This window comes from Drosophila elegans, unplaced genomic scaffold (genome assembly GCF_018152505.1).
Source record: "Drosophila elegans isolate 14027-0461.03 unplaced genomic scaffold, ASM1815250v1 contig_208, whole genome shotgun sequence".
Lineage (NCBI taxonomy): Eukaryota > Metazoa > Arthropoda > Insecta > Diptera > Drosophilidae > Drosophila > Drosophila elegans.
Genome location: NW_024545578.1, coordinates 3,967,295 through 3,995,087, shown reverse-complemented (window position 1 = coordinate 3,995,087; position 27,793 = coordinate 3,967,295). Strand labels below are relative to the sequence as shown.

Below are 27,793 nucleotides of genomic sequence, written 5' to 3'. Positions count from 1 at the left end.
TACAATATGGAACATTTATTATCAGTTTTATCACCCATACATTCGGTTATATCGCTCTGTTTCGTTTTTCACGGTTTAGGTATTCGATTGGTAGTATTTATTTTCTGATTTCCACATATTTGAGCAATATATTTTGTCCCAACTCTGTTAGATTATTAAATGCAATTCTGTATAGATTTATGCTTGAGAAGCGGAATATGGATTTACATTTCATGTAAATTTTAAAATTCACACAAAGACATTCCTTGAGTAAACCAAATTATGAGGTTTCAAAAGAGATTTCCACATTTTCGACCAGCTTATTTAGCAATAAATACATTTTGTCACAACTTTGTTAGATTATTAATTGAAAACAATACTGGAAACATTTATGATCGGACAATACTGGAAACATTTATGATCGGAAAACTGGGGTTTGGGTATTTTAAATCGCTTACATTTTATGTAAATTGTAAAGTTCACACAAACATGGTCCATAAGATGACTTTTTAAAGATTTATATAGAAAATGTTCTTAAACTATACAGCTTCCGTTTAGTTTACTTTCAAAATGATTAGTCATCTTAAAAATCGTTCATTTAGTGTACTTTGAAAATGATTAAATATCTTAAAGATTTTTGTTTTATCTGTATAGAAAATGTTTCTAAAATATACATCTTCAATCTAAAGCACTTTCAAAATGATTTGTCTTTGGAAGATATAGTACTAAATACTGCGTTTTGCTAATAAAAGTAAAATCACACCCTATAGTTTTGATTCAAAATGGAAAATAAGGACCCAGTGAAAATCGAAACAGTTGCGATAGTAGCCTAAGCCCTCACATTCAATCTCAATCTCTCTCCCGCGCTGCCAGCGGAATGGGTACTCCGTAGATCAAGTACAGCAGACAGTTGCCAATGTGGCCCAGAAACTGTTGGTAGTTGGTCACTCGATGCTGGAACTCCTGCCACAGTGGCAGTATGGAACGCTTCTCCGTTTCCTCCAGCTTATCGGCATCTATCGTGATGCCCTGCTCCAGCATCGTTTTGTTTGTATACGTAAAAAGATAGGAGGCTGGTTTCTGCCCAATGGTGGTCACCAAATGGGTGATGTTGCTCTCGAGGCCGATGCTCTTGCCGGCGGTCAGGAAGTAGGGCTCCAGATCCCTTTCGTTCCTGTACCGCACATTGCCCTCCAGGATGGTTAAAGTGCAATTGATGAGGTCCGGTGAGATAAAGTTCGTAAGCGTAAGTCCGGGGAAATCAGCCACAAAGATCACGTCGGAGTAGTTGTTCCAGGCCAGCACCTCTGTCTCAATGGTTCGCAGCTTGGGACGCATATGGTTCAACTCATTGAGCAGCGGCAGTGACCAGGAGGTGCTCTCAAAGGGTGACCACTTGGCCCGGAGCAGATCCACACGCGGATCGAAGGAGCGCTGCTGGAAGCGACCGTTCATGGAGCACCAGATGTCAAAGTAGATGGAGATGTTCTTGGCCATCTCTGGTTGAGACACCCGGATATTTTCCTCTATGCATCTGGCATACTGCACAGCCATGTCAGCGTACTTTGTCCAACGATCGTATTCCGTGAAAGCATACGGATTTAAGTTGTGCACCCGGCCGCTCTCATTCTCCACCACCTGGATTGAGGTCTGCAGCGTATCGTACGAGTGCACCATCATGTCCCAGGAGTAGCCGTACAGGCCATTCGTCCAGTTGTTATAGCCCTTGGTGATGAAGTGCGAGTAGGGCAGGAAGAGCTGCAGTCCACAGTAGCCGAGGATAAGGCAAGTGCGAACTCTGGCCAGGATTCCCATCTTGGGCACCTCCTTCGACGCATCTGGTGGTTGAGGAAGCGATGTCTTTGGCCCACCACTTATCCTCCTGGGCCAGTCGGAGCTGAAGAAAAGCGGCACTTCCGCCAGACACACCCAGGGAAACATGCCTGTTGGGTAAGTTCAGTTGGTTATTGATTTTTAGCTATGCCTATATAGATATAATAGATATTGACTTGTGAAAATGGTTATTGGTTATGCAATTTGAAATTTATTTCCTTTGATAAATCTATAATTGTTTTAAACTATTGTATAAAAGAACCAATGACAATGATTTACTAAATTAAATGTTCCTAGAAAATCCGTATAAATTATATTTACCGGCGGATTCTTGAATTCAATACCTTGTTGGCTATGGTATATATGGTACCATAAAAAAAAATCGTAAATCGTAAAAAAAAATGCACCGAAAAACCAAACTTTCAACTCTGCATTAATTTGGTAGTAGGCTGAGGAAAATAACAAGAGGAATGATTTAGGATATATACAATTCTTAGGATAGTAAACACAATAAAAGACACTTTCAAAGGGTGTTAAACTTCTCCTTAATAACTCACCTATAACAAACAGTCGAGAGTTCATTAGATGAAAGCTGAGCATGAAAGGAGTGACCAGAAGGCGCGTCTTCTCAATGGTCATGAAGAAGGCGATGGACAGGTCAAAAAAGGCGGTGAACCAGTGCACAATTAGAAGGTCAATCAGATCGGGATCAATCACTTGGCGGAATGGAGCGAAGACCCAGTGATGGCTGAGATTGGACATCGCATAACCCGATAGCCACTCTAGAGAGAACTTTTTAAGACCAGCATACATGTACAGCACAAAAAATTGAAATTTGATAATAAAGTAGTTCCAATAGGGAATACAGCGACTTCTCCGGGGATATAGCCAATTGTCCAGCGAGCTGAAAGTTAGAAAATAAATATATTTAATATAATGATTAATTCAAGTTCTCTGTGGGTAGAAAGCATACAAAATTTTATGATCATTTAGTTTTATATCATGCTTACCAGTAGCATTGCGCCTGGGTGAAGAACAGCAATATTCCCACCAGACCGAACAGATAGCTGTGGTTGTTCCACGTCGGCTTGTCCAGCAGGAAGATGTACCAATAGGGCACCAGGAAGGCCAGGCAGCTGATCCTGAATCGATAGCCCAGCATAATGCCCCAAGCACCCAGCCACATGCACAGGTAGACACAACCCATCAGCGGATAGGCCAATGCCCGCATCCCATTAAAAAGTGGGAAATGGCAGTGCAGTGGTTCTCCAAACCGCACATCCATCTGCCCACCGCCACGTTCCTCTGCGATGTCAATCAGCATGGCTGCGCCATAGAGCAACCGGAAGATTCCCAAGGCGGATCCATCCACGGGTCTCTGTAGCCAGCTAGCAAAGTGGGACAAACTGGAGAAGTTGCTCAGCTCATGACCTAGGCAATCTCTAAAAAAGTAACTCAGGAGGGAGGAGTGTTTAGTTGAATCATCTTCTGTGGGAGGTTTCACTGCTGTGCTGGGAATATCTTTTTCCGCATTGGAAATCTCTGTGGCACTAGATATCGTAGGCATATTTCGTTTGGAGTTGGCCATTGTACTTATCCTGAAAATAATTTTTACGAACATATTCCCATTTAATATAATGATTATTTCAACACATTTGTGGCAAGTTATAGTTTTATATGATTATTTACATATAAAATTGGAAAATGTAAGGGTTTTTTATTATTTATCTTCGAAAGACTTTAGAAGAACTCAAACTAAATTCAAATATTTTCAATCCTCATTCAATCATATAGTTTACAAAACGCAAATATCAATACCTTTTTTTTTTTTATATATATTCTATAATTAAAGTGATAAGAAGGTTGGAATTTAATAATTATTTTCATATGGAAGACTTTAGAACTCGACTTTAAGCTCAACTTAAACTCACAAACATTAAAATATAGTTTCCAAAACCAAAAAAAAAAAATCCACTCTTTGGCATTTAATTTTTTTGTAGAATTTATTGAAAAAGGTTGACATAAATACATGCATGCATATTGTTGTATACTAAATATATAATATATGTGTTTTACATTTCGTTTGCTGACTCTTGCGTAAATATCTACGGTTCTGTTCGGATCGCCGGCTTGTGGAGCCCACGGAAAATATTGCTGTCGGATTGGTGTAAAAAAATAGATCAATTACGAAATGTACATGTACATACATCCATTATACTCGGTCATTGAGTTATTATTGCAACGGATTTGCCCAGCTTCGTTTTGTTTCTTTCGTTTAGTTTCGAATCCTGTCCGTGTGTGGAACGTGTTGAGTGGTAAACTGCCATTGGGGTTACCCACACCCATGTCATAAGGCATAAGAGTAGTACCCCCTTAGTCGAAAACGCAAATACAAATACAAATACATATACTTTCGATCTGAATTTGAATGGGTCTAGCTGCTGACCAGTGTCCTGTGCAGTGGTTCGCAAAATGTCCAAACGTTTTTGGGAACAGGAACAAGCTTTGAAAATGCCTCAAACTACATACATATACGAATACAATATAAGCCGTCGTCTGCTTGAATATACGTTTTGATATTGGTTACGGTTAAGTACTTAATGTGATAGGTAATCGCACACGCGTCGTAATAAAATTTCTATCGATTTGGTTTAAAAGTATAACGATCTGGGCTCGAAGTTCCCAGGAAATGAGTTTAGAAAATCAAAAAAGGGAATCTCAGTGCCTGTTTAGTAAATGGTTTAAATACGCGCCTGAATAATCGTTTTTTCGGTGTGTGTGTTGGAGTGTGTGTCTTTTTTAAGTACGTTTAGCTTGGATTTCTCTTAGGTTTCTCGTTTGGTTTTCGGTTTTTTACTTTAATTTAAGTACGACAGTTATGCATAAATGACTAATATTTTTGCTTCACATCTATTTTATTTGTGAGTTTTTGCCATTAAAATACTTTTTGGTTTCTTTATCGATTTCATTTTCGTTATTTACGCAACGCTAAAACATTTTAAAATGCATTTTCAAAGTTAATTCAATAAATATTCTTGTTTGTTTTCCATTATATAGGTTCTGTAAGCTTTTAAAGATCTAGACAATGTTTTCTCGAGTGTCGAAAATTAGCATACAAATGGGGGTGGGGGGCACAAAGTTGCTCCTCCTCCTCCTCCGCCTGCTGCAGCTCCATCATCGCCCCAAAGGAAAGTTTAGTGGCAGTCGCCGGATAGCAACCCCTTGATGCAGTTCCTCCTCCTCCTCCTGCTTCTGCTTCTATTCGTTTATCCTCTCCCTGCGCAGGCGCACTCCTCTCCTTTGGGTTTTTCCTCTCCAGCTGCTGCTCCTGCTGCTCCAGCACCTCCTTTTCCTCTTACTGCTTCACCCTCGCCCGGTCACCGCTATCCCGGCCGCCGGGCCCGTCCCTCTAGAGGCGGTTCTGGTTCAGCTGGGAGCGCGGAGTGAAGGGGCTGACCATCACGCCGCTGGGCCAGATGGCCTCGTTGAAGAGCTCGTTGAAGCGGTAGTCCGGTATGGAGATCTTGAACTTGCAGTACGACAACTGCGACAGGTTGGCATCGTTCTTCACCAGCTTGGTGCACTTCACCAGGTTCTTGTTGATCTTCAGCTCCTCGGCCAGATGATCGATCACATCCTCCTCGCTGGTGTTGGTGGCAAACTTGCCCACCTGCACCCATCTGCCGTAGTCGCAGACCACCTGCAATCGATCCGAATTGCAGTTGTTTCCGACCACAATCAGGTTGTTCTGCTGCGGATGCTTCTTGCTATCCAGTCCGCCGCCCAGACCGCCAGCACCAGCCACTCCGCCGGCGGCGGCGGCAGCGCCCAGCGCCTGGAGCGGCTGATTGCCGAACTGGAAGTACTGCTGGTACATCCGGCCCTGGATCTGGTTGACCCCGTTGCACACCTTGTTGACCTTCTCCTCGATGGTGTGCAACTTGGCGGCAAAGGCGCGCGGCGATTGATTCTTGCACTCGTCGCAGTGGAACGATATCATCGGGTTCTTTTGGATCGCCTCGAAGACGGCATCGTCGATGTTGACGCACGTGCGGTGGAACCTCCTCCGGCAGTCCTCGCCACTGCATCCGATGCTTGTGGCGGCCGCCTCCTTGGCGGCGATCGATTTTTTGCACTTCGGGCAGTTGTTGTTGTCGGCCATGATTAGCTAGTGACTCTGATTCTGATTTCAAATCCAAATCAGGATTCTCAAAGCTAATTTATTTATTTTTTTTAAACTTGACGTGTGAGCCGCAGACGGAAAGAGAATTCGATTCGAACTTCCAGGAAAAACACACACACACAGTGGAGTCACAGTCACAGCAGTATACAGTATATACACGAAACACGGCGCAGCAACAATAACAATGCGAGAAATTCGAGCGAAAGTCGTCGCCTCCTCTCTCTCCGCTCCACCCTCTATTTTTCCAGTTAGTTACTGTCTGTGTGTGTGTGCGGGAACGGGAAGAGTGCTGAAATCGGGAAAGAGAAAAATCGCAGGCGACCGAAAACTTGACAACCGTACGCTCCGAAATTTGCAGAGTGACTGTGCTGTTCTCTGCTGCTGGTTACGTTCCGATTCGGATTCGGAATCGGAATACGAACACAACCCCCGAGAAATTAAAGCTGCCACGTCAGGGGTTGTTTTAACCACTTTTTCGCCATATGATTGACTTGACAACCAGTATTTACCCTCCCTATCCTGACTGCACTGGGGCCCATATGGACGACATATTAAGTCGCGTAGTGTTGGAAAGCGATGAGGGGTAAGTTTAAAAAGGATATTTAAAACCTTTACGGTTCATTTTTCTTAAAAAAATAAAAAAGAAAACTGCTAGAGTAGAAAATTATATTATTAAAATGTTTTCGATTTGCCTGTTTTAAAAAAAACTCTAATTTAAAACAATTTTTAATAATTTATTTTAAAAATAGTATAATTTTGTGTGATATGTTTAAAATGTATCTATCGGCAGATTTGTTATGAATAAAAACGATTGGCTTAACGATTATTTTAGAATATAAAGTCTATTATATTTATAAATTGCAATTTTAGGAATGAGCGTTAAAAAAAGTTTAAAATTACGAAATACTGCCACAATTTTGAATAACAATATGTTGGCTTCAAACAATATGTTTAAACTTTACCCTCTTAAAGTTCAGTTTCAGTTTTTGTATTGAAATTGTCAAGATTTATCATATAAACTTATATTTGATAATGTTTAATAAATTTTCTATCATAAAAAAACCTTTTTTTTGCTGTAGTTTAGACTTTTCTTTTAGTTTGTTTAAATAAAACACAACAAACACGACACCTGCAAGTTTTTAAAAGATTGTTTATTTGCGATATTTTTGATGATTAACTTTTTACATTGCAAATTTACGTTAAAAACAATGCAACTTTCTAAATTAGACTTTAAACTTATGGGTACTTTTTTGGAAAATATAGAACATACAAATTTTGTAAGACTTTTGCTTACCTTTTTATGTTATGGCCAATAAATTAAATATAACAAGTGCAATTTCACTCCGCTTTCTTATCTCACAATTTCTTTATAAAGCAATAAATCAATTTCACACCCGCAATTTGTTGACTTAACCCCGTAATTGGAGCCGTTATCCTGCGGTTTGCTCCCTGGAGCCTTAAAACTGCAGAGTGCAGAGTGCAACTTGCAACAGTTGGCCGTTTTCCGGATTAAACTGTCACCTCGCGGACACAGCGACTGGGAAAAGGGAATCGCGAGCAACACGGTCCGCCAACTGAGGCTGTGCGCAAAAGCTGCGCCGTATTTATACGCCACTCTGCTCCACTCAGAGATGTGTCCGTAGCCCTGTCCCTGTCCCTGTCCGTATTCGTGTCCCTTTCCTCGTAATCCTTGGTGCCGCAAAGGGGGATGAGGACGAAGTCTTGTGAGCGGTGGTGGGGGTGTTTGCGCATGTCCTTGCCGGGAAATGGCGACGAAGTTAATAACAATAAACAAGTAAAAGTAAAGTAAAGTGTAACGACATTAAGATTACCAGGGAAATGGACTCATAGGATGATAATAAAAATGTGTGCATAATTATATTTCTATATATAATTTCATAAACAAATACATTTTTTCAAATTATTTCAAGTAATATGTACGTTCTTTAGCCAAGTGTTACGACATTCAAATTAAAAAATGAAAATATAATTTTGTGTATAATTAAATTCGACAATATGATTTTTAACCATTTTTTGGAGTAATATGCTTAAACCAATTTTCGGGGTAGGAATACCAAAAAATGTTAAAAAAAAATAGTGCTACAAATAAAAAATTCTTCTGAATTTCAAGCAACCAAACACCTTATTCTCTGCGAATAAATTACATGTTATACATGTAACTTTTTTGTTTAAATGTGTTAAATATTTTGGTACTTGCCAGTTAATTACGTTGCGTAATAATGCTACATACTTTTCTATAAAGGGACTTATTTAGCTTTATAAATCTTAAAATTATCTTAGTTTATTAAAAACCAATATACCCCAGTCAATATTTAAAGGGTATGAAAATGGCAGGAAAAATGCAAATAAAATTTGCAGGTGTTGCGGCAGCAGCTGGGCTCTTTGCAGCTGTTTTTGCTTGCCATCCGCCTCCAGGATTTGGCTGGCGGACGCCTTTGGTAATTGGGTTTCATTAAGTGCTCGTCGCTGGAACCGGGATCGGGAGTGGGGGCATCGAAGGGGGGAGATGCTTCTTCCGTTTCCTTTGTGTGGCCCTTGTTAGCGTTGCTCCAATTTCACCGTCGCTTGCATTGTCAATAGATTTTAATCAGGTGTAGCAAGTGTGGTAAACAGGCGCCCCTTGCTCGCACCTTTTGCCTGATTTAAATCTAGGCTTCCCAACGCAGACGGGTTTTTATTTCCATTATCCTGTTTGCACCTTGTCAGCGTCCCAATTGTTGTTTATGTAGCCACGTGTGTGCGGACACCATGGCGTATGCGTATCCCTTTTCTGGAGTCAAGTGCGCAATTTGGCTAGCTGAGCTAGCTCCCCTGAATAGTATGCTATACTTTGTGTGCGATCCTATTTTTAGGCTGCGATACCTTTGTTGCTTCGTTTGGAAATTAATTAAGTTTGAGGGTGCTAAATTAAAGTCAACAAACATTAAACGACTATATTTCGCTTAAGCTTTAAAAGTGGTTGATCATTTTTTGCACATTAACAACTAAAATATTTTAAAAAACCTTTTTTAATCATCATCAAACATGAAATAATAAAGTTTTTCTTTTGTGATAAGGTCAAAGAAATATTTATTCCGAGTTCCAAAACTATAACCAATAATCCATTTCCAATATAAAAATTAAAGACAAAGGTTTTATTTTTATTTATTTATTTAAATAATTATGTATTTTCGGGGTGCAATTAATCATTAAATTAATTAGTAATATTATTGTTTATATACGGTTCATATATATATACTCTCTTTGCCTTCTGTTGTTTTTGGGGATTCTTATAGAGTTTCTTTGTTTTGTGTGTCCGTCTTTTTTTAAACGGGATTTTCTTTTTCCGCCTGACAAAAATTTCCGGAACATTGCAATGCAATGCCGGAAATCGCTGTAGGTTCGCCGTTCTCTCGGAATTTATAGGTGTTTTCTTGTGTATACATTTGTTTGCTTTTTTTTGGTTAAAATCCAAACAAAAATCGAAACGCTTTTCTAAACATTTGTCATTGGTTATTACATACATATATTGATTTATATCTGTTAATGGTTATATGCATGTGAAGTGTCTAGGTGAGTGTTGAGATGGACATTGAACGAGATTCTAATAAGCTTTAAGGGCGACATATTGTACACGCTACGAATATTGCTAAAAATACCTGCATTCGGATTTGAATTTTTCGTTTTTACCCATTTACTCTTTGGTTTTTTTTTGTTTTGTTAATTAATTTCGATTTTGTTCGTGCCCCAATTGATTGGTAGGCAAAGCACTTTGGGCAGGCGCTTGTAGAATCAATTAGTTAATACATTAATCGTAGTATAGGTTGTATTTTCAGAACAAGGTAAGTACAATATGTGCTACGAGAATGTTGTCTCAAAGTTATATCTCTGATTTCTGATTCTGATCGGTCATGAGGGGGTTATGGGGGATTTGGGCGTTTTCTGGGGTGGAGTGTGTGAGATCTAAATATCATATCGTTACATACACGTACATATATATGCTCTAAGTACCGCCTCGTCTATTACTCGTAACATTGAAATATACAAACATATGTGTTAAGTGCCTCTGCTGCCAGCGTTGAGCTAAATAAATCCTTTGGATAAGATAACCAACGTATTGTGTGTCTAGCGCTTAATTTAATCGTTGAACTGTCTGGCTTCATCTTTCAATTCGAACCTTTCGAGCTGCACTCAATTGCTGCCTGGGCTGTTTCTCAAACACAACAGTATAATGATTGCACATAAACAGAATTCTGCAAATAAATCGTTTTGTATATTTTGACTAGACTTCGAGTTTTTGGTTTCAGCCGACTACACTTGCTCTATATATAAGTAAAGTTCCATGGATACATTTAACTGTCAATTACTTATATGGCCACGTCGATTTCAAACATCTTTTTTGGATTATACATTTCGAATATTCATATTTGCGTAACTTTACTTAGGAACAAAGCTTAGATTTCTTTGGTTTTGGGTCTTGTTCCGAAATAGTTATGTTTGTTTCTTTGATTTTTTTTTTTTAGTTTAGTGTAGTTTTGTCTAGTCGATTTGCTAAGGAAACTGAGTTCAAAGAGCTGCGAACATCGGGAAGCGACCGCCTGTCCTCCTGCTTCCACTGGCGCTCCTTGTTGCCAGTGCAGCGTAGAGGTCCAAGTTCAAGTTCCATAAAGGGTAGTACGTGGTTTTCTTTTTTGGAGAGTCACTCGTAATATTTAAGTACCATATATTTGTATTTATATTTTATATTTATATACCGTTTGTTTTATGCATGAAATAATGTAACCATAAACAAATTAGCAACAACTTTAATTTGTCCGGAGCGTCTTTTCTTATCTTTTCTTTTCTTTTAGATTTAGTATTAATATTATGACGTAAGTTACTTAAAACCTCTCACACACCAACTCGTGCACATCGTCTAAGTGGAAATTATTATTGAGTTCATTGCATTTCTCGAGATTTTCTAGTTTAACTGAGTTTTCCTTTTGTTTTCGCCTTCTGGGGAGCATTGTCATCGAGAAACGTTCGTCAGCGTGCAGCGAGATCACTTATACGCCGCCGTGGTCGCCAGCACCTGCTGCCCCGCCGTCCGATCCTCCTGCTCCTGTTCCTGCCCCATCCACCAGTGACGACTGTCCTCCGGCGGGCTGCTGCGGCGGCGGCGGCGGTGGCTGCATGTACTGTGGGGGGTACTGGTACTGTGGCGGCTGCTCTCCGCCTATGAGGCCAAGTTTATCTGTTTCGAAATACAATCAAAGAGTAAGTGGGGCAAAACACAAGGGGCGCTCTTGTTAGCTCTTTTTTTAGCCAATCTCAGACATCGATACACGAGAATACGCCATCAAAAATATTACACTTCAATGGTTAAAAGCTTATCGCTCATGACGGAATATAGCAAGTGGACATGGGATGTGGACAATGGGGTGGGGAAGCAGGATTAACTGCATCAAACAAATATATATTTATATATTTATGTACATTTAGGCAGTCACAGAAAGCTGTCTTCCCTTAAACTTCTCCTGAGGAGAAGGCCTTTCGCTTTTTCGGTGCATAAAACTTAGACCAATTCCAAAAAACATACAACATTGAATTAAAAAATTATAGAATCATAACGAGTATTATACTAATCACGCAAAGACATCGATTAACATACATTCATGCGGCTGAAGCTGTTTGTAAACGATGAAGAGGGCAGCCGCTACATCGCTTACAGCCAGCTTAAAATTATACAAACAATAGGGGTACAGCGGTAACGGAAATGGGAACACAAACATATACGGTTATAAGTAGAAGCGCAGGTGTCAAATTACTGGGTATGATATTTTGCATTGCTTTTTTGCCGTTTCTTTTTGCTTACAGTGTATCAGATTAGATCGTATTTTTCAATGGTACAAAGAAAGTGTGAAATGTTTTCTTTTCATTTTTGGTTAATTTTGACTATGGTTCTACGGATGCGGCTTGGTGGTTAATCGATGGCTGATTAGTTTTTTGTTGTTGTTGCTGTTCGGTTGGTTGTTTTTTCAGGTTTTCAGGTTTTTCAATATCGTTTATTGTCCAGTCGCCACTTCATCCGACGGACTCTGTGGTAGTTCGGTCAATTTCTCGGCCAATGGTTTCTCGAGTGTCGGTGGTTCAGATTTTTGTGTATGGTGGTGTGGTTGTAGTTGTTGTTGTTGTTGTTGTAGTAGTTGTTGTGGTTGTTGTGGTGCTGAATCTGGTGCAGTTGCCGATGCCGGAGCCACCTGCTGCTGCGAGGCAGGAGGCTGCGCAGCAGCATTATCATCCGACATGTACGGTTCTACGATAAAATTGTTCGGTGAGTTTATGTTTTTGTTTAATTTCTTTTGATTTCTCTTAAAGCGAGCAAATATAGTTTAATCAACAAATAAAAATAAAACAATAAACCAATTTAAACAAATTTTGAGTCATGTTAACAAATGATTTCTTTTAACGAGTGCACCTAGCGATAAACGTGGCGTATGAGTAATAAATAAAAGTTTGCTCTCGCTTTTACCTCACACAGAATGTGTTATTTTGGGGGTAAATTGTTTTTTGCTTATGGTTTACAAAATTGTACAAAGCTAAAGCTTTTTTCAGTGTATTTATTCTTCGTCTTTCTCTGTAATTGTTCAAAAATATGGTTCAGTGTAAAAGATTGTGTGTGTCAAATAAAATTGAAAACATTTAAGAAACAGATTTAAAGAGTTAAATAAAATATAATGGCAGTACTTTATGCTTTTGCTTTTGTAGTTTAGTGGTACAAGTAGGGCTAGCGTTTTGCGATCTGAAGGCCATTGCGTTTGAGTTGAGACTTAGTATCGAGTAACGAGTAAATAGTAACGAGTTTTGAGAAAGGGACTACGATTACGAGGGAACTATGTTCGAGTTGTATAATTTACACAGGACATGGCACAATCGTGTGTCTGTGGTTGCTGTGGTGCTGCTGCCAATATCAGATATCAGAACGAAAACAAACGAAAAACGGATAAGGATAACGAAACACTCAACAAACCACAAACTTTAAGATTAAGGCTTATGGGAGTTACGCTAGCTAGAACTTAAGGTCCTACGGTTAAGGCTAACGGGTACAAACGAATATCGGTCCATCTTGACCATGCTGATTGCCGTTTTAGATCGAAATACTTTCAGGATCTTAGATCGCAACTCACATGGACTAAGATCTCCGATATCCGGAGCGATCACAACTTTATTACGGGTTAGGCAACGGAACGATAACAACACACGACACGACTTTCAGTGGGAATCAAATCAATTCATTACCGAACCTGTGCGTATGCTCGTATGGAACCAGATGGTGTTGGACTTGGGCATATATGTATCAACAATTCAAATTTATACCGCATTTGGTTACTGTTTTTTTTTTTTTTTTGTGGTGGTTGAAGCGCATGACATATGATATGAGATCGATCGATCTACATAGTTTTGGAAATTTCGCAAGGCATCAACGATCAGTTGCACTGTGAGTTCAGAGCTCTACTCATAGCGGTTGTTAATGAGTCGGAATTTTGGTATCGATTGGTTCTTATTGGGTTGATTGATTGACTTTTGATTTGGTTTCGATTTGCATTGCATTGCGGCTAAGTTACTAGTTAGTTTATATGGATTAGATAGTTAGCAATCTACATAAAGTTACCTAGAGAAAAAAAGGTGGCGGAATTAAAAAACAGAATTTTGATTTGATGTGTAGAGAAACGAAAGCATTTTTTGGGGATCCAACGAAATCAGCACTAAACCAAGGCAAACTTAAAAGACAAACACAACGGGGGAATCTTGAAAGTTTCTTCGGTTCTGTGTGTGGGTGAGTCGAGTGGTTATGGTTGTGGTTGTGGCTGTGGAGGTCAGTATCTCTATGGGGGTCTGTGTTCAGGTAATGAGTGTCCACTCCAGCTAGGATCTGTCAACTTACTTGCAATAATGCCCACGACAACCAGGCCAATCACGCCCATGATGATCATCATCTGGAAAGCACAAGTTTAATTTAGTATCCTGTTTCTTAAGGAGCGTTGTACTAAGACCTACCTTCAAGTTCTGCAGCCAGAATTTCCTCTTTAGCTTTCCCGCCTGCTGCTCAAACTGCGAGGCGCCCTGCTGCAAGGCATCAGCGCGATCGTCCAGCTCCGACAGCTTACTGTCGCGCTCCAGCACCTTCTCCACGTTCGTGCGCATGATGTCCACGACCTGGACGGATATATAGGGTTATATTGATAAAAGTCCTTTTGAGTACTCCATAATTCAATTTAATATTTAGGAAGTCTAGGACTTATCTTGATCAAATGATATTAAATGAAAGTGATCTTTTTAAAAGTTATGATTGAATGGTATAATATATAATGAAATGATTGAATGGTCTAAATATTAAATTCGTATTGTATTTTGCCCTCCGAATACCAAAATTATCAATACAACTCCCGAAACTTAATTTTTGATATTACATAAAATTAATAAAATGAAAATGAAGATATAAGTACATATTAAAATGATGTAGGCATTAAAATCTATAAACTGTCATATGAATTGGGTTATTAGAAATGAAGACAAATAAATGGTTCAGGATTCAGAACCCAGATGTGTCAATTGTACATATTTGTATACAATTTCAAAATCTCCCCCAAATACCAAATTTATCACTATCAATACCGAAACTTACCTCATCGACCTGCGCCTGCGTCTGCTGCAGACGCTTCTGTGCCGCAATCTGCTGCGGATTGTGTGGTCCGCCCACAATCTCGCCATCGCCGCCCTCTCCGGACGGAGCTCCGGCGTTTGGTGGTGCATCGCCAGCTGGTGCAGCGTCCGCCCTGCGGGAAGCGAGGAGGTCATTAGTCATTAGTCATCGGAAAGCGCACAAAAATAGACTGGGCCAAGACTAATCAACTCCAACGGGGGCGCTCAAATTAAATACAGTACTCAAATTACAAACAAGTGGGTGTAGGTGGGGGTTCGGGTTACGACTATAGTTTCTAGCGTTAACGGAAAACATCCGAAGATGCGTGTGGGCTATAGATAGTGCTGGAGTATATTGCTAGCCAGCTACCCTTGGATCTATAGACAAAGCGCACTTACGATTCCTTGTTCTTGTCTTTCTTGCCCATCTCAGACCCCCAAAAACTTAGATCTTTTTACCTCGTCTTCTGGGCTCTGCAGGTTTTTTAAATTGGGAAATAATTAATAATGATAGTAAATAATAACATTAAGTCAGAATGGGGTAAAACCAAAACATTGTTAATTGATAAATATCTAAGCTACAATTCGTAGTGCCCATATGTTTTCTTATATTCACTGCCACTAAACAAATAACAAATTTGGTACCCAAGGTATGTTAAAACCAAAACACTTGTTTTCTTTAGGCACTGAAAGAAATTTATTAATAGTTCAAATATAAAAAAAGGTATTTAATTAAATAGTTATAACACTATACAAAATTGTTGTAGCTCAAAGTCAAGTTTCTATTTAAACAGTTATAGGGCTATAAAAAAATTGTGTAATATAAAGTCAAATTTCTATTTAAAAATGTCTACCTTAAAGATATTTGTAAATTACAGATATAATTATTTTTCATAGAACATATATATTGAACCCTCCATTCTCTTTGCTTGCCCACTACAAAGGAAAACAAATCAATATCTAACCCCAACCCCTAAGACCGGCAACATTTGATTTGCCTATATCCGCGATTATTTTTAGAAGTGATCAATCTTTTATATTGGGAAATCTTTATAAATGGTAAAAGTTAAGAGTTTTGTTGATAAAAAGCAAGAATTTGACTTCAAAGTAAGCCCGAATAGGTGCAACTTAGTTTGCATGTCCTGACTCAGTGGTGCGAAACGTGGTTTTATTGATTTTGCGGTGTGAGAGACTTGGCCATGTGATGCGAGAACGTCATCGGCCAAGTGAATCATGCTTAGTGAACCGAAATGCAGGTCTAGGCTCCTCACTTTACGGGCCTTTGGCCACTTGGACAAATGACAAATGTAATGGCCGACCCATGCTGCGTATACTTAATGTGGCTATCAAATGAGCATTCTCTCTGTGCGAAAAGCCCCATTTCCCATTTCCCCGCGCCGAAAAAAAAAATAAAAAACAAATCAATAATGTCCATCCACTTACATGTCTCTGGTGGCTGTGTGGTTGTGGCTGTAGTTAGTTGGTGGTGCTGTGGTGGCCTCAACAAATTCGGCTGGCGATGATTAGAATGAAGGTACTCTGCTAGTCACACTATATGCACTTGGCCTCTTTCACTGTCTTGCACTGCCGCAGGTCGGAATGGAGGTGGTGTAGCGGGTGGTGGTGGTGGTGGGCGATAGTGGGTGGTGGTGCAGCTGAACTCTGTTTCGTTGTTTTTGTTCTAGAGGGTTGTGCTCTCAGTGCCGCCGTGCTCTCTATTCCGCCAGAGCTTTTTCGCCCCCAGTCGTCAATGAATTTTCACTCCACTCCACGGGGGGATTGGCTGGATCTGGATCTGGTCTGGATAATGTGTGTATGTGTGCGGGTAACACTTGCCACGACAGCCTTTCGCAGGAATTTTCTGGCTCACCGCTGAAACTGCTGCTAAATAGAGTGCGAAAATAGTTGCAACTATTTTTAGTACATCGGTTTATGCTTGGTGGTATCAGTTGGTTTTACTCTAAGAGTCGGAAACACGCCCACATGTCCTTCCCTATTTCTGTTGCATACCCTCAGGGGCTCTTTTAAACTCTCTTCAAAATGCAAAACATTTTAAAAATAATTTCAAGTGCCCAATTCAGGCTAAAGCTGAGAGAGAAAGAAAAAATCAATGAAATTCTTCACGACAAAGGTTTTTTTGCTGCTTTTCGTTCACATTCCAGCGTAATTTGACTACTCCTTACATATCCTTATTAGCGCAACACTTTAACTATGCTCGGGCAGCTTAAGTTCACATTAAAACTATGCTTAAATAATAATCTTAGAATAATTTTACGCAGCACTATAAAAATTTTCACTTACGACGTTTTTGGCCAACTGCGAAAACTTGCAGCTTTCCTAACTGTTATGTGTATTTGGTTTTGGGGAAAAAGCTGCCTGGATCGTTAGCAGCGAGTGGTCTTCCAGCGAGAAGCTTTTCCTTAGCGATTCGCAAGTAGCGAGTGCCGACTAGGTGAACAATTTAAAAACAAGTCGGGCTTTTTAGTCAGGATTTAAAAACTTTGTGAATCTGTAATATAATAATAATATTTTAATAAAATATAATAATAATAATAATATATATTTTTATAAAATGATACACACCAAATTAAAAAAAAAATTCATTGGTTTTATGGTTTTTCAGAATTACAAATTTATTAACTTTGTTATTATAATAGTAAGAGTTTTGTGTGTTATAGATTGGCATTATAATTTTAAGTTATAAGCTTTCTCACACATTAAAAAAAGGAAAGTATTGACTTAATAATTATACAAGTTTATACAACAGTTTAAATGTAATAGGTTGAGTTTACGATTGTGTGTCCTAAGTTTTCTATTGCAGACTAAACGTAATTGCACTAAAGCGGTTTTCTAAACTTTGTCTGAATCCATACGCGGTACATCTTTAAGCCCCGACCGCGGTTGACCTGCAGCCTTCGGTCCACAATGAGCTGTTCCTCCTTTAGCCCCGCTTGGGTCATCATTGCCCGCAGTTCCTCCTCCGTAAAGAAGTACACCATCGTGCCATCGCCCCGCACATAGAAGTTGTCCTCCAAACACTTGCCACTCTTGAACCTCAACTGTGCAAGGTCATATCTTCCGTAATCCCGGAACAAAAGCAGGCCTCCTGGTCTCAGATAGCGATAGCAGTTGTCCAGCACCCGTTGCATTTTCTTGGGTTCAATGGCGGACAGCACGAATATCATTACGATGATGTCCTGTGAGTTCTCTTCAAAGGGCACTTGCCACTGATCCAGTGTGGCATCCATTACGAACACCTCGCAACGCTTCTCATCAAACTGGGGTTGACTACGCAGGATTTCAATGGCCCGGGCTGAGAAGTCGCAGCCAAAAACCTTCAACTGCGCTTCGGAGCTGTACTGCAGCAGGGGTAGAATGGTGTTTCCAACGCCACATCCTAATTCAAAGATGCTGCGATGCTGCTGCTCCGTTGATTCCTTGGCCAAAGGAGCTAATTCCGGGAACTCTGTAAATAGCCAGTGGCGATCCTTAAAGAAGCGGTTATCGTGGATGCCGTAAAATGAATCCCAGAACTTGGGAGCGTCTGCCTGGAAGCGGTGTTTGTCCTCCTCGTCCATTTTGCTGGCCGAGTTCTTGGCCACTGCTGTCTGTGCGGCAAGTTCCTGCTCCTCGTCCCATTGCACGTGGTCCCTGTGGATCGAGAATTAAAAAGGGTTTTCCATGAGTATATAGCAATACGGATAAGTACCAGGCGTTAAACTCGAACACTTCTCGCGCATCGGTGAGAACCCGGCTGCCAGCTCCCGCTGGTTTCTTGCGTTGGCGAGTGTGTTCCCAAGTTTTGCTGGCCAATCTCCGGAGGATTTGCATCCCATATTTACCAAGCATTGTGCTTGAAGACGTCGTCGCTGTCCGTTAGTAGGCGTGTTCCAAACTGGGGTCGTTTCTCGTTCTCAGCAGCGGGAGTATCACTCATATCGGGCAGGGAATAAGGTTTATATCACCTGTTGTCCGGATTAAATTAAAATGCAATATTTTGTAAACACGCGGCCTGTGTGACCGTATTTTTAGCATTCAAATAATACCGCGATGTGTGCAAGAGCGGCTAGTATTTTTGAGCCCCGTCACACTCAGTCGGGCGCGAAATTGGTAGTCCGCGGTTGTGTTCGTTTTCCGAGTTTTCGCGAATAAATATATGCCGCTTGGCTCCATGAGTGCAGCATGAAGCGTCGGAAAGTCAGCGCGTCGAGTTTTAGTGCAGAAAACATAAATAAATTGACAAAAAATGTATGAAAAGCGTCGACACACATCAGTGCTGCCAGACCGACTAAAATTTACTGTTGGTTATTTCTAGTGGTGCACCCGTGCGGCCAATCCAAATCGAAACTTTGTAGGAATTTAAAAATAAAACAATTTACAAGTTTTAAATGAAAGTCACTCAACAAAAAGTTAATGTTAGTAAGTCACAAAATTAATTTGCTCAAAATAATAATACAAATAATTAAAGCAAGGAACTAATTAAAAAGTTTATTTACATTTTTTAACGATGCACTAAATTATAATTTATTTAAACATAATAATATTCGAACTACAATTTTTAAAGAAATTCCTATTAACGGGACCAATAACTAATAAGTCGTGCTGTGACTTAAAACGTGCCCATCTCTAATTTGGGACTCCACTTTTTTCTCAGTGGCAACGCCGCGTCAGTTGGTATATCAAAACCGCAAACCATCCTTTTTGTTGTATTGTGCGTTGTTTTCTGCGACGGCAGCTAGATATTTAAACAATTAGCATCCTAGTGTGCTGCGACACCACCGCTTATTGTGTACACGTATAAGGCCCATCGAAGGAGCAACCGAAAGAGACGCCATTTAGCGTATTGAGTTCCAAGAAGAATCGCGTATACGCAAAGGCCCGCGGAGGGACCTACAGGAACAGAAAAAGACCCCACAATCAGCGTTCTGCGAAAGAATCGCGCTCAATAGTACGATAAAATGATGAACGAGGCAGCCCTTGCGAACATGATACCCTACGACACCATCGGACTATACGAACAGCCCAAGCCGCGCTTTATCTTCAAGATGCCGCGAGTGGTGCCCGACCAGAAGTCCAAATTCGAGAGTGATGAGCTCTTCCGGCGACTTAGCCGGGAAAGCGAGGTGCGATACACTGGCTACCGGGAGCGCAGCATCGAGGAGCGGCAGGTGCGCTTCATGAACGGCTGCCGCGAGGGACACACGGAGGCCAGCTTCGTGGCCTCGGGAACCAATCTGCAGCTGGTGTTCAATGCCAACCAGAACCCGTACCTACACGACAAAGAGTGCGACTTTGACAAGGAGCACGGCAAGGTGCACATCAAGTCATACTTCATCATGAATGGGGTGTGCGTCCGGTTCCGTGGCTGGATGGATCTGGAGCGGCTGGACGGCGTGGGCTGTCTGGAGTACGACGAACGACGGGCGATGCATGAGGATGCTATCCTACGGGATCAGATCGATCGCTACAACCAACGACTAAGAGAGTTCGAGGACACCAAGCGCGCCTACCGCGACAACCGGCAGGACGAGATGGAGGCGGTGCGACGGGGCGTGGCCTCCGGGGGCATTGGCGTCGGTGCCAGCATGTGGCGACGTTAGTTAGACCTGTGGACGGCGCCAGGGCCGTCGCATCCGCAGCTACAGCAGCTCCAGCAGCAGCAGCCGCATCACCAGCAGCTAGAGACTCAATTCGCGAATACTCAATACTTCATGGACAACTGAGAATTCTCCGAGCCCATTTAAAAAGGGACTACCCTTGCGAGATTTCAATACGATTACGTTAGACACGCTCGAATTATGCTCCTAGATTAGTGTTAGATCTAATGCTTACTTTACGTATGCTTTTATGGTATTATACTTACAACTTAGTGTGGAATTAGTGTCGTATCTTTAACTAAAATACATAATTACTAATCGATATGGCATTGTTAATTTTGGGCTTTCCGCTGTGACGCAGCCTAAATGAGACACTTCAGCGGAAATAACCCACCGGGGATATCTATCGAATTAGATTGCTATATTTCAGGAGCTTTTATATTAAAATACAGTAGACATCGGTTATTTCTAATGAATTTTTAATAGTGACTAATCCAAATTACATTTTCGGACTGCAAAACTAAATTCAATCCTGTCTTGATGATATTTTAAAGTCAAACAAACCCAAAGGTTTTGAATATGTATTACTCCGGACCTTACAAAGAAAACACCACTCTCGATTTGATTTGATACCAATATATTAAACAGATACTGAACTTTATATTCATACATAATAAGCAAGAATAGTGTTAAACTAAACTAAGGGTCGTCGCTTGGCGTGGAGGAGACGTATATTAAAAAGCGCAACGCATTTCTGACCTAGCGGAATTGCAAAGTGGATATACGCAGCCCAATGCTGTCCTTGCCGATCTGGCTTACCTCGCAAACTGTGCAGAGGCTGCCCTTGAATTGCGGGTCGTACGAGGATGAGCAGAAGGGACAGGTCACCTCAGGTTTACCCCTGTACAGTGGCTTCCAGCTGATGCCGCAGATGGTGAACGGATTGAACTCCTCGTACTGCAGCTGGTGCTCGTCCACCGGGTTAACTTCGCAGGCCTGCAGGATCTTGCGCACTTGCTGGGCCACATCCGGACGGGGGGCCAACTCCAGAAGACGGCGGGCAAAGGAGGCGGCCGTCTTGTAGTTCTTCAGCTTGAAGAACATGTTGAGGGCGGTGCGCAGGGTGAGAATTTGATGCACTGGCTGCAGCTTGCAGTGCGTGAAGTAGGCGGCCATTTCGCACAGTCGCTTCTGCTCCTCCAGCGTCGACTTGGGCATGCCCTTGCGCACCGTCTCCATCTTCAGGCCCACAATGTACTCCGCGCAGATTCTCAGCAGCTGCTGTGCCTCCGCCGCATCCAGTTTCGTGTCCACCACCAGCAGTGGAATGCTGATCAAAATGGAGTGGAACTTCTCTACGGCCTCGGTGAACTTGCCCGAGGTGGTTAGCTGGTAGCCAGCCTGTAGGCGCGCCACCAAATCGTTCAGCTTGATTCCCACTGCCGGGCGTTGAAGCTTGATATTAGTCTCGGAGAAGTTGCGCAGCGGGTATCCACTCAAAGATTGCAGATTTGGATTGGCCGTGTAGCTGGTTTTAGAGCAGGCGTAGTTCTGCAGGAAGAGTGTCTTGAATGGCTTGAAATTGACCACTCCCAGCTGGTCGTGCAGCAAACGGAAGGCGGTCTCGAATGATCCGGCCTTGACATGGTCCAGCACCAGTGGCGAGTTGTTGGCCCATTGCTGGGCGGGAGACAAGCCCTTGTTGGGAGCCGCATAGTAGTTGCTGTCCAGGGCGGAGGCCTTGATCTTGGAGGCCAGCTCCTCGGGCACCACCAGATCGTCATCGCCCACATCCCAGCCGGCTCCATCTTCACCGCCTGCTCCGCCTTCTCCATCGTTACTCAACGCATCGTGCATCTCCTCATCACCCTCCTCATCCAGTCCCAGATCGGCATCCGCTCCCCAGCCATCGCCGCCGCCATTGTGCTCGTCCAGAACTGCAGCATCGGCGTTGATGTTCAGCGCCTGACGGGCAGTGGCACTGGTTCCAGCCCTGGTGACCATGGCGCCTTCGAAGAAGCCCTTAGAAACGGACAGCAAAGGCCAATTGGTCTCCAGCTGCTGAATGGGCACTGGTGGTTGCAGCAGCTGAGCATTGGGATTCACCTCGGGAAGAATATTTCCCTGCGAGGTGATAGACTCGCCCAACGATTCAGTGAGCTCCTCGAATCCATGGGTAGCGGCTGTCAGATAAGCCAGCGAAAGTTGTCCGCAGTTTTTGAGGATGTTTACCCGCTCCTTAACGTCACCGAGTAGAAGTGCACCCTGGTACTGAGCCGACACATCCTTGCGGATTTCTGCGATCTTGTTCATCTTCTTGAGCTTCTCCAGATTTCCGGTGATCAGATAGAGGAAGCTAAGCTTGTCAAAGTTCTTGGTGCGCTGGTAGCACATTTCCACGACCTGGTGATTGCCTTGGAGAAGGGCACTCTGTCCCAGACGATTCCAACAGTCCTTGTCATCCAGAGCCTTGGCAGCCTCCAGTGCAATCTCGATGTTGCCACACTCAAGAGCCAGTCCAAATCGCGTCTTCTCATCCTTGACGAAGTGCAGAGCCACCTCCGGATATCCCTTCTGCTGCAGGTAGGCAATGATGCTCTGACCCACCAAACGGGCATTTCTCACCATGTGCAAAACCTCGTCGTACTTGCGCTGAATCAGGGCCAACTTAAACTTGTACTCCGTGGGATCGATGTGGAGTACGCGGGTGCGGCACTCGCGATCCAAGCAGAACACCTGGTTTCCCTTGACGCGCGTCAAATAGATGGGCAGGTCCAACGTACGAATAATGCCGTGGTCGCCGTTGGTGATGGCGTACTTGATGTGGTTGCTGGTGGTGTAGATAAACACGCCCGACTCATCCCAGGCTCCAGACTTCACGCGACAATTCTCCTGCACGGTGCACAAGTACTGCAGCCTTCGGTCGCAGATGGTCACCGAGTGCTTGCAGAGCAGCGCCACCAAGGACATGTCCGGGGACCACACCACGTAACGACACTTGGCCAGCTTAATGCTGCCTACGGAGACGAGGCGTTGCACCTCGTACAGGGTGACAAACTCGGGATCCCGGATGAGCAGCATTCCCGTTCCGGCATAGAAGATCTCCTCGCAGAAAGTGGGCAGTTTCTTAGTCACCTCGTTCTTGAAGTTCTTGATCACCAGCTGCTGGTTGCGATCCAGCACTGCAAACCGATTGCGGGCCACCCAGATGGCCGTGATTCCGGAGCTGCGCTTGCTGTCCGACTCGCTCTGGCTCTCGGTGTCCTTGGGGATCTGGCACAAGTCGTAGGTGCTGTTCTCCAGGTTGTTGGTGCGCGTGCAGATGAGCACGGCGTTTAGGGCCGGGTTATATGACATGCTGTACACCGGCGACTTGCCCGGCCGCAGCTGCATCACCACCGTGTCTTTGGTGGTGGTAAAGTCCAGTTTGCGCAGGAAACGCTCCTTTACGTAGTACAGGATGTTGCCGTGCACGGCATGAGCGGGACGCTCGCGCTCCAATTTGAAGACCACCATACCTTAAATAAAAACAAAATATTAATACCACAAAATGTTATAAAAAAAAACAGATAACTAACCTCCATCGTGGCCAGCTGCAAACAGATTCAAAGTCGGATGTGCCGTGAGAATCCAGAAGCGTTCATTGTCCCGGCGGAATGTGAATAGACACTGACGCTTGGTCATGTCCCAGACGCGAATGCTGCGATCCTCGCCGTTCGAGAGAATCAGATCCTGGCGTGGATGGAACAGCACGCTGGATACGTTGTTGTAGTGCCCACGGCAGGTGTCCACCTCCCAGGCCTTGTACTCGTTCATGCGCCACAGCTTAACCAGGCGATCGTCGGCACCGGACACGATCAGCGGCAGAGTGGGATGGAAGCTGGCCCAGTTGACGCCGCGGTCGTGGCCCTCGAGCACATGCTTGACCACAGCATCCGCTTGGCCGAACAGATCGGTGGCACCAGGATGACCCTTGAGGTGATCATCAAGGCCGCCGGGGCCGGGTGCCACGTTCTTCTTCCGCAATCCGGAGATGTCCCAAACGCGCACCGTCTGATCCAGCGAAGCGGAGACAATCTGGTCCTCCGTGGGATGGAATTGGGCACACATCACATAGTGGTTGTGGCCCGTCAGCACGCAGATGCAGTTGCGCGACTGCCAGTTCCAGATGCGGATGGTCTGATCGTCGGAGGCGCTGAGAATCCACGGGTATTCGTGGTGGAAGGCCACAGTGCGGACATAGTCCAAATGGGCCAGAAGCGTGAAGATGCAGCGGCGCTGCTTGTAGTTCCAAACCTTGATCTTGTAGTCATCGCCACCGGAAACGAAGAGAGGCATCTGCGGGTGGAAGGCCACGCCACGCACCGGGCCATCGTGCTCGTCGAACTTCTCGAGGAGCGTGTGCATCCGGTAGTCCCACAGCTGGATGACGCCGCTGTGTAAGCTGACCAGGATCCAGGGTCGTTTCGGGTGGAAGGAGAGGCCCTTTACCCGCGCCGACTTCGACTCGAAGTTGGTCAGCATGTTGGCACTTTTTCCGTTCTGCCTGTAGGTGTCTCAATCTGATTGCTCTGCTGGGTGTCGGCTTTTCTTTCAAGCGCCCTGTTCTGGTTGCTTCCGGCACTCGCCTGTATTAAAACATAAAGAAATGGGTGTAAGAATAATTGCCGGTAATTTTGTGTGTTTTAAATAACACGCAATCTAATGCCAACAATTAATTTTGTGAAAAACACCAACCAATTGTCGAAATTGTGACACGTCAATTATCTTCTTCTTCTCGGCAATGTTGAAAACGCAAGTAGGGTTGTCGCCCGCTGCCAGAGATACTCTGGTTACCATAAGTATCAGCACACCATTATGAATAAGTATAAAATCGTAATTCAAAATACGGTTTCTACATATTAATTAATTTAATTAAAAATTTGTCGGGTTTAAAAACTGGTTTTATAAAGTAACAACAAGCTAAGGCGATTGTTTTCGTAGCTCTAACGTTTAAAAAATTTTAAATCAGTCAGAGATCAATTTTTATAGCAATAAAAATATTAAATTAAATTTTCGGTTCTTTTTTAAACATTTTTTTGTTAAAAAGGTGTGATAAAATATGTTGAATCCTCTAAATAGAACCCTTAAATATTGTTTAACAAAAACTTTCAAAAATTAAATATAAAAAGTAACCCATGCTTTTAGTTGCCACTGTGAAGGGCCTGTTGCAGTCGTTTTACAACACTAGGAACAAAAGTGCATTTCGTTGTACTACGCTTTGTTTATTTTTAACCTACCATGAACAAGTGCTAAATAAATAATGACGCTGGCACACCGGGCGCTCTTTACGTGGTTCATCGTCCTGGTCTTCCTGATCCTGCTGTGCCTGCGCCTGGACCCGCGAACCACCTGGAATTGGTTTGTCACCTTTACCCCGCTCTGGTTCTTCGATGTGATCATCATCATCTACGTGATCATCAAGTTCATCCGCAAGTGGCGCAACCTAACCTGCCTGACGGATCTCCTCTTCCTGTACAAATGGAACATTGCAGGCGTATTGCTAACCATCTCCTCGCAGGTAATGATCTGCCTGACACTGGAGTACCCTCAGCAGATTCCCATCTACGTGACCATCGCCCCGGTTATCCTGCTCCTAAGCACCGCCATCTTCTATGTGGGCAGTAGGCTTGGAAAACGCGAGGGCTGGTTGCAATAAGACCGGGATTACAAAATATAGGATTAAGCATGTATTTTAGGATAAGGTGTACATAAAGTGGAAACTCAAAAGCCGTATTTGCTTTGGGTGGCCCGACGGGTCTGCCGGTTGGCCGACCACATTGCCTGCAATTCGGCTTCGTTTGCCTTGGCCTTGTGCGCCAGGTAGGTGATCTGGTGCTTTCGCCGCGTCCCTGCCACCGGCTCCTCATCCGTCAGCACTCCGGTGGGCTGGAAGGTGGTGGATGAGGCCAGCGCCGTTCGCATCCATTCCTCGCGATCGGGAAGTACCTGCGATCCGACTATGTCGATCACCTGCATCTCCTTGGCCTCCTTCCGCCGCCGCTTGGCGTTTTTGCCCACCAGTGCGTCCATGGCCTCGGGGTTTAGCTGCTGCTCGTGATACCGTTTTTGAGCCTGCTGCGTCTGCTCCTCTTCAAGGCGGGCGGCCTCTGCTTCGGCTGCTTCCTTCTCGGCGATCTCTTCGAGGTATTTGCTGCTGGCCTCCACCATCTTGGCTGCTCGCTTGGCCACTAGGGCGCTGATCTCGTTGCTGCTCACCTCCGGCAACTTTTGTTCAGAGTTAAGGGAGAAGAAGTCGCCAGTGCCATCCTCATCGTCGTCTTCACTATCACTGGCATTCACCAGGGAAGTGGTTTTAGCTTTAGTTTTTGATTGCATCGGCTTTGAAGCTTCCTTTCCTTCGGTATTCTTCTTTTGGACAGCCTTAGTGCAATCCACACCTTCAGTGTTGTGCGCTGCTCGTCGCTGTTTTACTGTATCGGGCACAAAAGCTGGTGCGGATCGAGGCTGGACGGGAGCACTTGTAGCTTGGGGTGCATTTGAAGAGCTTGCTGTGGGAGTGGCTGCCACAGATGATGAGGAGCTAGAGCTCTTGGAGAAATTTCGCTCTGACTTTGCCTGGGGGAGCAGACTCAGCAGCCCGGATCCCTTGGGAACATTTGGTTTGTCAACTTTGTTCTTGGCCTTGTCAGCCTTCTCCCGGTCCACATCGGAGAACTCCCGCAGCGATGGAATGCTGATCTTGACACGCCCTTTAACTGGCGGTGGTGGAGGTTTCTCTATTTCAACTGGCAGCGCCTTTTTGTGCAGAAATTCATCATCCTTCTCTTCAATGATGAGTTTTGTTGGCGCTGCTGTTCGAGGCATTGGCAACTTGGCAAATGCAGGGGTCACTAGTTGATCCACATCTTCTTCTTCAGTGTTTTCTGCGGGTGCAATGACTTTTGGCTTGGGTAAAGCCATTGTGAGTCTGGCGGTGGGCGTTTTGAGTTCCTGCAAGGACACCTCTTGCGGCACGTAGTCATCGTCTTCATCGCTAATGTGACCACTGGTTGATACAGGTTCTACAGACGCCGCCTCATGGGAAGCAATTGTGCTTGGCTTGGCCTGTGGTTTCACCTGTTCCACTTGTGGCCCTGGGTTTTCCTCCTCGGACTCCGAATCTTCATCAGAACTGGCGGCATAGGCAACCAGCGACATGATTTTTAAATTGGTAAATTAAAATTAAACAATGCAATACACAAAATACAGCTGTTTTATGATAGAGCTGTCACCTGTTTACAGGATTTGAATTGTTGGCAACTCTTTTTACTTATGTGCAGTGTTAATCAACACTGATAAAAACCGTTAAAATGCGTCTTCGATTTTTAAACCATCAACTAAATCAAATAGTATAAGTATATTTTCTAATAAACTTTTTAAAAAAGTTTAATTTGAATATTGTTAAATGTTCCATAATCAAAACTAAGTTTAAGAATAGGTAAAATTGTTTTTAAAAAAAACCAAACTAAATTGTCGG

General features: G+C 43.3%; 8 protein-coding genes across 13 annotated transcripts; 2 read left to right on the top strand and 6 right to left on the bottom strand.

The window, feature by feature from the left end:
• Positions 1-828: 828 nt before the first annotated feature.
• Positions 829-7,388, bottom strand: LOC108145852 (vitamin K-dependent gamma-carboxylase). Its single transcript, XM_017271471.2, has 4 exons — positions 7,290-7,388; positions 2,823-3,410; positions 2,370-2,716; positions 829-1,922 (listed from the first exon to the last, which is right to left on the bottom strand). Exons 2-4 carry the CDS (start codon positions 3,398-3,400, stop codon positions 829-831), a joined length of 2,019 nt encoding a protein of 672 aa, XP_017126960.1. The 5' UTR covers positions 3,401-3,410; positions 7,290-7,388.
• LOC108145854 lies at positions 3,797-6,385 on the bottom strand. The gene has a single exon (XM_017271474.2). It carries the CDS (start codon positions 5,972-5,974, stop codon positions 5,222-5,224), a length of 753 nt encoding a protein of 250 aa, XP_017126963.1. The 5' UTR covers positions 5,975-6,385; the 3' UTR covers positions 3,797-5,221.
• A 3,400-nt stretch (positions 7,389-10,788) lies between the features above and the next one.
• Positions 10,789-17,064, bottom strand: LOC108145975 (vesicle-associated membrane protein 2). Of its 5 annotated transcripts, none has more exons than XR_001774439.2 (7): positions 16,979-17,064; positions 16,121-16,558; positions 14,661-14,811; positions 14,033-14,191; positions 13,920-13,971; positions 11,850-12,290; positions 11,138-11,228 (listed from the first exon to the last, which is right to left on the bottom strand). XR_001774439.2 is itself a non-coding variant. In XM_017271706.2 (6 exons), coding segments are annotated over exons 2-6 (552 nt in total). In that variant the 5' UTR covers positions 16,123-16,558; positions 16,979-17,063; the 3' UTR covers positions 10,789-11,040. The 5 variants fall into 5 exon arrangements, 3 of the variants coding, with proteins under 3 accessions (XP_017127195.1, XP_017127196.1, XP_017127197.1); XR_001774440.2 differs by having other exon boundaries at positions 16,121-16,561; positions 16,979-17,037; XM_017271706.2 differs by lacking the exon at positions 11,850-12,290 and having other exon boundaries at positions 10,789-11,228; positions 16,979-17,063.
• A 220-nt stretch (positions 17,065-17,284) lies between these two features.
• LOC108145973 (methyltransferase-like protein) lies at positions 17,285-18,718 on the bottom strand. 2 transcript variants are annotated; one of them, XM_017271703.2, is made up of 2 exons: positions 18,520-18,718; positions 17,285-18,328 (listed from the first exon to the last, which is right to left on the bottom strand). In XM_017271703.2, exons 1-2 carry the CDS (start codon positions 18,612-18,614, stop codon positions 17,515-17,517), a joined length of 909 nt encoding a protein of 302 aa, XP_017127192.1. In that variant the 5' UTR covers positions 18,615-18,718; the 3' UTR covers positions 17,285-17,514. The 2 variants fall into 2 exon arrangements, with proteins under 2 accessions (XP_017127192.1, XP_017127191.1); XM_017271702.2 differs by having other exon boundaries at positions 18,387-18,619.
• Positions 18,719-19,242: 524 nt separating this feature from the next.
• Positions 19,243-20,596, top strand: LOC108145974 (protein big brother). Its single transcript, XM_017271705.2, has one exon. It carries the CDS (start codon positions 19,636-19,638, stop codon positions 20,275-20,277), a length of 642 nt encoding a protein of 213 aa, XP_017127194.1. The 5' UTR covers positions 19,243-19,635; the 3' UTR covers positions 20,278-20,596.
• A 298-nt stretch (positions 20,597-20,894) lies between these two features.
• LOC108145972 (coatomer subunit alpha) lies at positions 20,895-25,107 on the bottom strand. The gene is made up of 3 exons (XM_017271701.2): positions 25,012-25,107; positions 23,853-24,902; positions 20,895-23,792 (listed from the first exon to the last, which is right to left on the bottom strand). The coding sequence occupies exons 2-3, from the start codon at positions 24,796-24,798 to the stop codon at positions 21,034-21,036; spliced, it is 3,705 nt and encodes a 1,234-aa protein (XP_017127190.1). The 5' UTR covers positions 24,799-24,902; positions 25,012-25,107; the 3' UTR covers positions 20,895-21,033.
• A 388-nt stretch (positions 25,108-25,495) lies between these two features.
• Positions 25,496-26,043, top strand: LOC108146499 (transmembrane protein 60). Its single transcript, XM_017272535.2, has one exon. The coding sequence runs from the start codon at positions 25,577-25,579 to the stop codon at positions 25,970-25,972; it is 396 nt and encodes a 131-aa protein (XP_017128024.1). The 5' UTR covers positions 25,496-25,576; the 3' UTR covers positions 25,973-26,043.
• LOC108146498 (proline-rich protein PRCC) lies at positions 25,991-27,538 on the bottom strand. The gene has a single exon (XM_017272534.2). It carries the CDS (start codon positions 27,472-27,474, stop codon positions 26,038-26,040), a length of 1,437 nt encoding a protein of 478 aa, XP_017128023.1. The 5' UTR covers positions 27,475-27,538; the 3' UTR covers positions 25,991-26,037.
• Positions 27,539-27,793: the final 255 nt, after the last annotated feature.

Excerpts from the sequence above, each read along its gene's own strand:
- LOC108145852 (XM_017271471.2), bottom strand. The coding sequence starts at position 3,400 with ATGGCCAACTCCAAACGAAATATGCCTACGATATCTAGTGCCACAGAG. Across the intron at positions 2,717-2,822 it reads ACCCAGGCGCAATGCTACTG|CTCGCTGGACAATTGGCTAT; the intron begins GTAAGCATGATA and ends TCTAACTTTCAG. Across the intron at positions 1,923-2,369 it reads CTCTCGACTGTTTGTTATAG|GCATGTTTCCCTGGGTGTGT; the intron begins GTGAGTTATTAA and ends CTTACCCAACAG.
- LOC108145854 (XM_017271474.2), bottom strand. The coding sequence starts at position 5,974 with ATGGCCGACAACAACAACTGCCCGAAGTGCAAAAAATCGATCGCCGCC.
- LOC108145975 (XM_017271706.2), bottom strand. Across the intron at positions 14,192-14,660 it reads CGCAGGCGCAGGTCGATGAG|GTCGTGGACATCATGCGCAC; the intron begins GTAAGTTTCGGT and ends ATATCCGTCCAG. Across the intron at positions 11,229-13,919 it reads TGTCGTGGGCATTATTGCAA|ATAAACTTGGCCTCATAGGC; the intron begins GTAAGTTGACAG and ends ATTTCGAAACAG.
- LOC108145973 (XM_017271702.2), bottom strand. The coding sequence starts at position 18,526 with ATGCTTGGTAAATATGGGATGCAAATCCTCCGGAGATTGGCCAGCAAA. Across the intron at positions 18,329-18,386 it reads GTGTTCGAGTTTAACGCCTG|GGACCACGTGCAATGGGACG; the intron begins GTACTTATCCGT and ends CTCGATCCACAG.
- LOC108145974 (XM_017271705.2), top strand. The coding sequence starts at position 19,636 with ATGATGAACGAGGCAGCCCTTGCGAACATGATACCCTACGACACCATC.
- LOC108145972 (XM_017271701.2), bottom strand. The coding sequence starts at position 24,798 with ATGCTGACCAACTTCGAGTCGAAGTCGGCGCGGGTAAAGGGCCTCTCC. Across the intron at positions 23,793-23,852 it reads TGCAGCTGGCCACGATGGAG|GTATGGTGGTCTTCAAATTG; the intron begins GTTAGTTATCTG and ends TTTTTATTTAAG.
- LOC108146499 (XM_017272535.2), top strand. The coding sequence starts at position 25,577 with ATGACGCTGGCACACCGGGCGCTCTTTACGTGGTTCATCGTCCTGGTC.
- LOC108146498 (XM_017272534.2), bottom strand. The coding sequence starts at position 27,474 with ATGTCGCTGGTTGCCTATGCCGCCAGTTCTGATGAAGATTCGGAGTCC.